Source organism: Etheostoma spectabile, chromosome 12 (genome assembly GCF_008692095.1).
Source record: "Etheostoma spectabile isolate EspeVRDwgs_2016 chromosome 12, UIUC_Espe_1.0, whole genome shotgun sequence".
Classification (NCBI taxonomy): domain Eukaryota; kingdom Metazoa; phylum Chordata; class Actinopteri; order Perciformes; family Percidae; genus Etheostoma; species Etheostoma spectabile.
The window spans coordinates 27,275,496-27,287,078 of record NC_045744.1 but is presented as its reverse complement, the minus strand read 5'-3'; the positions used below and the strand labels follow the sequence as shown (position 1 = coordinate 27,287,078).

Sequence of the window (11,583 nt, the reverse complement as noted above, 5' to 3'; positions counted from 1 at the left end):
GAAAAGCGCTATATAAATACAGCACATTAATTTTAAAAGGCTAAGGTGCAGCATTAAGCCGTTTTGGGCAAAACGAATGTAGAACGTGTGAGCATATATGAATATCCTTGGAGCTAATGATTGCAGTTGGGCTTTAGTGGACTCTTTATTTTAGCTGTTATTATTATTATTATATTATTATTAATATATTATTATATATTATCATTATTATAGCTATTTATCTGCTCTATCTTTTCCAACGTTTAGACACAGATACAGTTATAAAAGAGTTTCAAAATTAGGTAAAATTGCATTTTGTATGCACCCCTAAACCCAGCCACATGTATCCAGGGAAGTCTTCTGCATAGGGAAAACACGGACTGACTTCCTGTGTGTGTCACTCTGTACCCTTCTCTCAGGTGTGTGTGGCATTGCAGGAGCTTCCATCTATGCAAATCAGATTGTGGCCAGTTTCAGGATGTCCAGCATGCAAGGAGGGCTTGGTGGAGGAAACATGCAGGGAGGCTTTGGTGGAGGAATGGGAGGAGGATTACCCACGTAAGATATAAAGATGACTATTTTACCTGCATTTTCTCCGTATTATTTGCATGCCGGACCTGCAGGTTTTGTCTGGCTGAACGGTGTGGTTCGTCTCCACAGATACACGTTTGGCCCTGCGCTGTTTGTAGCCTGGATAGGGGGGGGGGTCCTGGTCGTTGGCGGCATCCTCAAGTCACTGGCTTTCAAAGAAATGGTGAAAGATGACAAATCACAGTGAGTCCCCTCACACATTTAGAGTCACTCATCCACACTGCTAGCACGATATCGATATTCATTTCAATATTTTTTAAACATATATAAAATTACTAAACTTATGGGCAAATGCATCAAAATAGATTCAAGTTTTCTTACAACACAAGGGTTATTTCAACTGACTAAATAAGTAACTACCATGTCTACAGAACAGGACATGTTTTACTGGTTGTACAGTGTAAAAATTATAAAATAAAGAGCATGTCTACAGAACAGGACATATTAGAAACAAGAAAAATAAATAGAAAAAAATATTGCATACTGCATATTATTGGGATACTTTCAATCTACTAGTTCTCAACGTGATACTGCGATAACGATATTGAATCGATATATCATGCACCCCTACTAAGAACATTTACTCCAGTACTGTACTTAAGTACAAATGTTGAGGTACTTGTATTTGGCTTGTAGTCTTTTCTTTTAAAAGACACTTTCAACTTTGACTCAGCTACATTTCAGAGAGAAATATTATACAGCTTTAGTTACTTAGATTTTTGCACACAAAACAATATGAAAAAAATTGTTTTCATTATAAATTGAACTGGCCAAAAGTATAACAGCCTATGAGTCCAACTGAGATGATTAGACCAGTAAACACACACCTTTCTATAAAGTGAGGATTTTTCTGCATCGAGTACTTTTACTTTTAATACTTTTAGGACGTTTTCCTGATGATACTTACATACTTTTCAACACAGGGCTTTTACTTGTAACAGAGTATTTTAACAGTGTAGTATTGGTATTAGTAGGATCTGAATACTTCTTCCAACTGCTTTTTGTATTTGTGCTCTTTTTACTTGTCTCAGTGTCTAACAACGGTTGCCTGTCTGCTTTCAGTTACCCGGGCGTTGCTTACAGACCTCAGCCCCGCACCAAAAGCGACCTCGGTGATCACCATTCAGAGGGAGGCACCAAAGAAAAGAATTACGTGTGACTTCACACACAGCTTTAACTCGCAATTTGTGTTTGCTCGAGGCGTGTGCTTTGAACTGTAGACATGCAGCATGTTTTTTTTTTTTTTTCTTTAGTTCCTCATATACGCATTAAATACGTCTTAACTGATAATGGGAGTCAATACTGCCTCACGCAGTACCAGCAGGCCAACGCGTGTAATAGCCTACAGAAGTTGCTAAATCTGTAGTTTTCACATGCACATTTCAGTTTCTAGATATTTATAAATGCTGTATGTAATTGAAGCCTTTTTTACTTGACTTTTGTAAAATCATTTATGTGAATAAAACACTGATTTGTGAAATCTGTGGTTTGAATTTCTCTAAGAATATGAATGAGAACAACCGACCAATTATGTGAAACTTCTGTTCATGTTCTATCAATGCAGGACTTATACGAGTAAAGGCATATCAAGAAAGATGTATTCATACAGTATATCTATGCGTACTTATTGTTTAAAAAAAGCGGTCAACATGCAAAGAAAGTTCAGGGGTTACACTGCTGCCCTTTGCTTATCCAGACTGGGAGTTGCATACATCACATGTCATTTAGCTGACGCTTTTATCTAATGTGACTTACAATTGATAGAGATGTATGGATATAGATATTTATATAGGTCTCTCCTCCGGAGAAACTTTGGGTTAAGTAATTTGCTCAGGGAGCTTAAGGCAATGGAGTATTTCTCTAATCCATGCAGTATTTTTTGGCTGCATCATCCTGCATTAGAAGAGAGGGTTTTGCTTTCTCTTCCCTTTCAGAGAATGATGTGATTAGGAAATACAGAGCCAAAGTTACTGTCCAGTATATTATGCTGAAAATCCTAAAAGAGGTGAGCACAAATTTAAAAAAAAAAAAATGTGAAAAGAGAAAATCTTTTTTTTCCCCCTCTCACAAATATATTGGTGTAAGTTGTAGAGATATATTTTGAGAACTAGTTTTGGCAGTACACAATGGGAAAATTAGGGCTAAAGTTTGACCAACCAATCACATAATTTGTCTTGCCCTGGCTGGTAGCGACCCAGGTCGCACCCTGCTTTAACCCACCTGGGAGTGAGGCACCCATTCAGTTGACCTGGGTATAACCCTGGTTGAGACATTGGTGTGAAAGCATGTTTTAGGCAGGGTGCCCCCGTCAGAGCACCAAGCTGTTACGCTGTTTCAGACCACTAGGTGTCATCAACAGACACGAGTCTGGTTTTAATTCAGTAGGAGAGTCTAAGATCATCTGTTCTTTTGTAACAAAGATTGTGTTATCACACACTATTCCTTTCCTTTAAAACAGAAGAAATGACAGAAAAACCATCAGAGACTTTGTTTATTGTTGCATATTTAAACTGTCCCCACACTCGCTCCAAAACAAGCATCCAAACTAAATGCAGTTTCTCTTCGAAGCAGAAGATACCGAAAAACACAAAGACACATCAGACCTCACGCCCCAACAGGTGGTTTACGGTGAGGCCGTCACTAATGTGTGCTTCAGCAAAAACATCTGCATTTGGAGAGCAACTGGGATTCATTTTTTTCTTACAAATCCCTTCATATACAATGTTGAGTGTTATATAAAAAATAATCATACAGACAGACAGGGGGGGGGGATGTAAACTCCCAAAGGTTGACAAAACAGGTAATGATGTGCACTATTGTTTTTCAAACTTAATCAATAATATTGGTTGTTATTTCCGACGTCCTGCCCATCTGGGTGTTGTGACGATGTCTTCTCACACTCACAGAAGTTATTTGGTAAAATCCATTATTTCCAGATACAAAACCGGTCATATGGTTTCACAACCGTCTCTCAAGGCCGAGTTGTGTACAAATTGGTAAATAACTAACGGGGTCGGCTCACCCAAATTCTCAGTAGCCCCTAGCAATCTCTAGCCAAGCAGATAGTTTAGCTCAAGTGTCAAAAGATCCGTCTTAAGATGTCAAAAGGATTGTTGTGCTCAGATTTACAGCTGCAAATCTAGACATACTGTCGCCGTTTTAATTTGGACTATTTCTTTACTACAAAGACTTTCCGATTAAAATTGTAGGTGGACGCTGAAATCTCAAGCACAGGACACAGAAAACATCTGCATGGCTTTATACCACCAGAGGTATTGTAATTTGGGTGACTCGACCCTTTAACTACAGACTACAAAAACAAAAACATACACATGTCTATATTCGGTCTAATTTTTCACTCAGGAACTCCTCCACGCTGTCTGTGTTCCACTTGAGGATGCTGAGTTCTTCAGCGATGTTCCCGTTATCGTCCAAAAGCTTTAGTACAGGATCTGAGCCTCTCACGTACTGCAGTGTGGGAGGGAGGGGGGGAGAGATACAGAGTTTGCTATTAACACTAATAACAAAATAGTCAGAGAAACGTTTGTGAGTCATTTGACATAAATGGATTTCTCTTTAAAACGCAGCTAGAAAGAAAGAAAGAAAAAAAGCCATTTATGTAATTATGAGATTACATCATCATCATCATCATCATCATCATCATCATTCATGATCCCTACCTTGATCTGAAGACCCTTGAACATCTTCGGCTTGTCACTCCTGACAAAAGCTGAGGAGATATGAGAAAAACAAAAAACAAAAACCCAGGTGAGACAAATATCAGGTAATGAATCAGCCATTAGCCTTTCTATTTCAGTACTGAGGTCTGTAATTAGTGACAACTGCAAAAACCCCTCGGGAATGCAGCGTTAACAGAGGAGGAGACAACTGAGAACACAGGAAGGCTACAGCTGAAGTAAACAAACGGGCGGCCATATGGCACACACGGGGCCCCGTACGTCTACCCCCCCCCCCTACGGAACCTGACACTCAATTCATCGAATGTTACACTGAGCAGTAGGTGGGAGCTCTACTCTAAGACACAGAGGATCAATAACTCCAAAAGCTGGTTTGAAACATCAAACCACCCAATGCAAAGGAGATATTTCTCACACACACACCCCCACCGGTCAAGAATCCCACTAAGCACAAGTACAGTAGCAGGGAAAGGGCCATTTGTCACACACACGCACGTCTCCTTTAGAGCTGGAGATTCTTGCCATTACTTTTCTGACGCTCTGGCCCAGGACTGATTTGGCTTCATTTTAAAATAAAAAATAATAACTTTTAACCAGCATGCACCACAAGAACGGGACATTTAGGTTTAGGAAGAGATCTTGGGAGGGGTTACAAAATGTACGTCTGAGTGACAGTTACGTGAGGGAAAAGATTTTGGGAAATGTGCCTTTTAGTGGCAAATTCTGCCGAATGTCCCTCACCTTTCTCTTTCTTTGTGTTGGCATTCTTAACTCTGGTGGATTTCTGAGGACTATGGTTACCTGGTCCTCAGATCTCTGCAGGGTAAATCCAGGCAGCTAGCTAGACTATCTGAGGTTTTGGTTGCAGGACTAAAACAACTTTTGAATGTACACGTTCCACCAAAACAAGTTCCTTCCCGAGGCAATTTAGCAGAGGCACCGTAGCTCCGTCCGGTGCTTAGCACCGCCCAGGAGGATTGTGATTGGTTTGAAGAAACGCCGATAAACCAGAGCGTGTTTTTCTGCCAGACTCTCCTACGCAGCGATATAGGAGGTCTGACAAAGCGAGACTAGGTTTACTGAAAGGTCCTGGGTCGAGTTACAAAATGTACATTTCAGTGACACGCGGGACACAGGACTTTGACTCCTGGGTCAAAGTCCCTGTCCAACCCAACCGACGCCAACACAGAGCCACTGACGAAGCGTCCCCATCAGACGAGTTAGGAATGAGAAGGGGTTGAATAATCATGTCCCAATAGAGAACTCACCTTGGACTTGAGGGAACCTCCCCAGTTTTCATCCACACACCTCAAGGATGGCCCCGGCGTAGAGCTGTGTGTAGAGAAACACAATGTCAGGTAGTCCATGAGGAGTGTGCCCCCCCCCCCCACACACACACATGTGGCCCTGCTGGTGGTAGGATGTCTGGCCTGGAGGAGTAATTTGATCCAGGCTGAGTGATTCCTAAACGTGTCCAGACGACTCCTTGGGGGTTATTAAACTGTGAGGCTGTGCATATGGAGCGGGGCTGATGGATGGCGGTTTGCGCAGGGCTCCCTTGTAATCAAACCTCCAGCACCAATATACAATACGTTACAGGAAATTGGAGTGTCACAGCAGTATTTTCAAGTGTGTGCTCTGCTCGCCGTTTCAGGGAGGAGAGTTGTGTAAATGGCCTGGTTGGCTGGTTCATGCAGCAAATTAAATTACGAATGCAAAGCTGAGATTCTCCCCTTTTCCTTCCTCCTTTTGTCCTCCTGTAAACAACCCGGCGCTGCTGAAATCAAATATCCGTGCTTTTCGTTTTACCACACGTGGCAGAACAGAGACAAGTCACAACTCTGTTGAGAGCAGGACATTATGAAATGATGATAGACATTGAAAACATGGTGATATTGATGACCTAATACTGTCAATAAAATAATTAGCTCAACCGATAAGACTAAAGGTTAACAGGAAAATCAGAGACTAACAAGTTTTTGTTCTTTTTTTTTTTTAAAGACTTTTTGGCCATTTTCAGCTTGTATATTGACAGGACAGCCGAAGACATGAAAGGGGGAGAGAGCCGGGGTATGACATGCAGCAAAGGGCCGCAGGTCGGGGTCAAACCCCGGGCCTGCTGCAAATCAACACACACACACACACCACACACACACACACACACACACACACACACACACACACACACACACACACACACACACACACACACACACACACACACACACACACACACACACACACACACACACACACACACACACACACACACACACACACACACACACACACACACACACACAAACACACACACACACACACACACACACACACACACACACACACACACACCTTAATTGGGGATTATTACGAATCATTCAACCCTAGTTCTTCATAAAAAACCTCCTAACTCTTAGAACATTTTAAAGATTAAAAAAGACAATGCTGGTGATATTATACATATATTCCTACTGTCGACATGAAAACACCAATGTGTTATTGTTTGTTTTCTTCTTTCTGTTCAGACTTCAACTTTGAATAAATAACCACAAACACATTCGTAGGAACCAAACACTATTATAGTGTTTTGTTCTTCGGATTTGCAAACACGCAAAATACAGATTCTTTAAATACGAAGGGTGTGGATTAAAGCTGCTAAGTGTAATCGATTAATCCTCAATTTAGTTTAATCGGCTCGAGTCATTTAAGAAGGGAAAAAAAAAAGAAGGTAAATTCTCCGATTCCAGTTTGTTAATTGTGAATATTTGATGGTATAGTTTCTTCTCTCTTATGTGGCAGTATACGGAATATCTGAGTTGTGGACAAATCGAGAAGTTTGAGGACGTCCTCTTGAGCTTATATAAACCAAACTACTAATAATCAACAGATTACTTGACAGTAAAAATATTTTTTAAGTTGCAGGCCTTAGGCTGTAGGGTCAATAGTCTTTTTTTCTTATTGAGTAAAATGACCCAGAATCATAGCTAAGGGACAGCCATGGTTAGAGCTGGTCGGATCCTCTAAATACCACCACAGCAGACCCACGTCAATGACATCCGCCATCGCATAATTATGGAGCCTAGTGCGAGTCCAGTTGGATTCTCTTACCACTGTGGCTGTTTTTTGTGATTGTTACAGGCAAAAAATCCTTGATTATGCAGCACGTTTTCTTAAAAAATGCAATGGAATGTGCGAGAACCTGCAAAAACTGCGGTTTGATGAAAAAGAGACTGTCAGGTTGCGTAATTAAGTCACTTCATAATGTTCCCATGGCAACACAGGAAAATGTCTGCTTGTGTGAAGTCAACGCAACATTTTTCAATGTTCTGCTAACAAATTTGTGACTTTTTGCAACAAAAATGCGGGAATTATTAACTCCTGCAAGCCACCATTTTTTGTTGTTGAAAGTCAGCAATTTATGAGGCGAAAGTGCAGCCCCCACATAAATATGCGGACTTTGGCTGATTATGCATTGAATTAGGCGATGGCATAATGGCGTCTCCTTCACATCTTTCTTTGACGTTGATGGGAAACATCCCAAATGTTTAGCAAAAGACATTGGACGTATTGTTTTGACTATTTGACCAAAGTCTTTCCTTATCTCCTCTTGTACTTCGCCTGCCAGCTGCACCTACCAATTAAACTTTGACACACAATCTCTTGGTTACGGAAGATGCATCATTATCTCCACAGTCGGAGGGAGGCCTCGAACTCCCTTCCAGGCTAGACATGCGCCCCTTTACCCACATAGACACTCTCTCTGTAGTTTTTTCACTAACGAGCGTAGACGACCTTTCTGCCTCTCTTTGTACACTTACTTTTTGGTCCTCTCTGCTTCATATTCTCTTATGACTCAAATGAACACATGTAGGTTATGCAAGTTATATATGTACTGTGATTAAAATAAACACATATAGCATGCATTCATTTAGTAAATAATCAAACTTTCCTTCAATACTTTCGGACTTTCCCAGCCTGTGGGTGGCCTTTAGTCCCAAGCTCACTGGTTCCTACGTTAATCTTTAAAACAGGTCACAAATGTCTTTTTTTTTTTTTTTATATTATTTGTTTAAAAAAAAAAAAAAGACTACATAATATCCTAAAACAGATTTCAATCAACAATGCTCAATCAGGAGAAAATAGTGCATTTGTTGACTATTTTTAGCCGCAGAGCTGTGGTGCACTTAGTTTTGGTCTTTTCATGGGATTTATTGACAGTAGAAAAGATTTGGGTATCGCCAAACGGAAGGCTTCTTGTGTGTTTACCATCGACTGTATAAGAAACTCTCAGGAAGGTTTTCCTGCTTTACAGAGAAATGCTGTAGAATGGCACCGACAGGAGCGGAGGTGCTGCAATGTGCAGGGGGGGGGGGGGCTCGGCAGAGAAGCAGACATTTGAAAATGAGTAACCGAGATTCCCTCCATGCTCAGTGAATCTTTCTAATTGACAGGGCTGCGCAATAAGCCATTTCTCAGAGGGTTTAACGCCAACGATGATGTCAATTGCGAGACTGAAAGAATTCTTAAGGAAGATAATCGTTGCTGTCGGAGGACAAAATGTCCTTAGTGACAACCGTTTCTCCTGGTACCCTCAGACAGCCGGTCGCAAGTCACATTTTCACTCAAATTGTGGAGAGGAGTGATCTTTCCTCCAAGTGTCTGCCTGAAACAGAGTTATCATCAAGAGGTTTAATGAGGTGTGCACTTCACTTTCCCAAGGTGCTGTTGCTAGGATACCACACACACTCTGGGGGCTTTTGCTTAATCAATGAAGATCTACATTGTTTTTCCACCATCACTTGACTCAGTCAGTAGCCCTTTTCACCCAGGCTGTTCAAGGCAGGAATGTCGTGCTGTTATTCCGCCTCGCGGACGTGGAAGTGGAGGACAGAGCTGTGCCGTAGCCGGCAGCGGAGGTAGTAGTAACACAGCCATAACGGCATCTTTGTAAAAAGGGACAGCCGGCATGGTGGGACCACACACCCACAACATCAACATTGTTGTGTTAAAAGTCACGCCTGATTTACTTCCAGAATGCTTTATATAAAAAAAATATACATATCACACACTGGGGCAGCATTATGCCAGCGTTTTGGTTCAGCGTATTAAAAAAAAAAAAAGCCATTATTATGGATTGTCTGTGTAAAAGAGGCTAGACTTTATCCGACAAAAAAAATCCAGCAAGGATTCCTTTTGAATTTGATGTAATCACCGGAGCGATGCGCGCACAGTCAGCCCTCCCTATTGGTTACAGAGTGGTTGTTACTGCAAAACCTGACAGCTGAACCCATGGGGAGCGTCACACTGGGGTTAAAGAGCCTTGACTCTGGACATCAGAGAGAAAGATTGAGACGGACAGCTACTGACAGGGACTGTGTGTGGCAGCTCAGATCAGATGCACAGCTGCAAACAGTGTCAACAGACCCAGTGACAGGGAGGCTCAAACTGGGTTGTTTTGAGGAGCCGTTCAAATGCTGTCAATAAAATGGGACACGTTCTGACACTGAGGTCCTCAGTGCTACTATCCACCGAGAAGCCTGTCATCTGTGGAACTCAGTAAAAGACTAGAGACAGCATACAGATCAGCGCAACACCCCACAATTTGCACAATCTGTTGTGCACCATCTAATTTCTCAAGTCTCAGTCATGCAGCTCAGATTAATAATACGTGCCTTTTATTTGATCATTTTACAGCATGCACGTTTGTGAACCTTGTTTCTAGTGCCACTTCCTTCATTCTCAGTATATCGTAGGGCTGGGACGATTTGCTTTTGTCACGATTTGATACTTTCACACAACATGGGTGCCAATTGAATTCGTATCGAGTTATTCATTGCGGCTCGATAGTATTGAGTAATTTAATTTTCTTTAACTTCTTTAAGAAAAGCAAAATTTGAATAATACACATCTAGAGACAATATCTCTCATGACTTTTCTAAAAACTAATTGTTTTCTAAGAATGCACATCACATGTCAGACAGACAGTCTGACATTTATTTCATTTGTAAAGAAAAATAACATGGATGTTCCGCTTTCGATCTGCTTTGCTGGAAATGGACATGATGTAGTCGCCATCGGTGATAACGTATAAACAGAAAATATTTAGGAGAATCATTGGTAAAAATAAATATCGCTTCTAGGGAAAAGAATCCATTTTACAAATCGTCGCAATAAAAATCCTGATACATAAAGTCCGACTTTTTCCCCATGCACTACTGAATCTCCTATTTAAAAAAATAAGGTATTTGCAAAATGCTCCTCGCTGTGTCTGAATCTAGACAGGCAATTACTTTCTGTTTGCCTACTCCTTGGAGCTCTGTTGTTCCCTTTTACCTTGCGCGCTTCCATCTGGGCCTCCTGCTGGCAGCACTGCCCGCAGTCAGGCTGGAGCTTGTTGAGGCTGAACTCCCCGAGCAGGTCGCAGGAGCTGCACAGCAGGTTGCTGGAGAAGCCCAGCTCCCTGCATGCCTCCGACGACAGATCGGCACCATACGCCGACAGCTGGAGAGAGGAAGGAGAAGATAAGAGTCGCACAGAGAGGGAAAAATTAAAAGCCAGGGTTTAAATAAAGTGCTTACTTCTCATATGTAGGGGTGTGAGGATAAAAAATAAAAAAATCACTTGTGTCTAGGGCTTGGGCAGTGTTCAAACATTTCCGATACTGTGACTTTGATACTGGTTCCTAAACAATACTTTTTTCAATACCAACTTTATAACACTAAAAGAAATAACATCACAGCACAAATATTTTTACTTGTTTTTTTAGCCCATACTACTACATACAGTGACTTGAATAAGTTTACACATCCAGGCTAAAGTTGATTAAAAAAAAAGGAATAAAAAAAAACATCTTTTGGATATTGATCTTAATGCCTTAATTAAAAAAAAAAAAAAGAAAAACAAAAAAAAAAAAGGAAAATCCAACCTTTTAAGGACACCAATTTTCCTTGTGAATGAATAATGTATTGTAAGTAAATACATGTTCTTCCTTAAAATATACACACCTCTATGTTAGATTCCCATAGAGGCAGGCACACTTTTATTATTAAAGGCCAGTTATTTCATGGATCAGGACACTATGCATCCTGAAGTTCCCTTGGCTTTTGGAATTAAAATAACCCCCCATCATCACATACCCTTCACCATACATAGAGATAGGCATGGTGTTATTTCAGTTAGACTAATAGCTGGTCTGATTTGCATTGAGAGATGATCTTATGGAAAGTTCCCCATGCCTATCTCTAGGTATGGTGAAGGGTATGTGATGATGGGGGGTTATTTTATTTCCAAAGGCCAAGGGAACTTTATCAGGATG

At 41.0% G+C, this 11,583-nt stretch overlaps 2 protein-coding genes across 2 annotated transcripts in view; one reads left to right on the top strand and one right to left on the bottom strand.

Moving 5' to 3' along the window:
• The window catches only part of cldn18 (claudin 18), a 4,477-nt gene extending 2,608 nt beyond the window's left edge, over positions 1-1,869 (top strand). Inside the window, exons 3-5 of the mRNA XM_032531438.1 lie at positions 399-537; positions 640-753; positions 1,633-1,869. Of these exons, the coding sequence (XP_032387329.1) occupies positions 399-537; positions 640-753; positions 1,633-1,729 (350 nt within the window). The 3' untranslated portion in view covers positions 1,730-1,869. The remainder of the gene's footprint in view (positions 1-398; positions 538-639; positions 754-1,632) is intronic.
• A 1,174-nt stretch (positions 1,870-3,043) lies between these two features.
• Positions 3,044-11,583, bottom strand: part of selenof (selenoprotein F) — a 10,953-nt gene continuing 2,413 nt past the window's right edge. Inside the window, exons 2-5 of the mRNA XM_032531440.1 lie at positions 10,602-10,769; positions 5,537-5,600; positions 4,251-4,300; positions 3,044-4,038 (exon numbers count right to left, since the gene is read on the bottom strand). Of these exons, the coding sequence (XP_032387331.1) occupies positions 3,907-4,038; positions 4,251-4,300; positions 5,537-5,600; positions 10,602-10,769 (414 nt within the window). The 3' untranslated portion in view covers positions 3,044-3,906. The remainder of the gene's footprint in view (positions 4,039-4,250; positions 4,301-5,536; positions 5,601-10,601; positions 10,770-11,583) is intronic.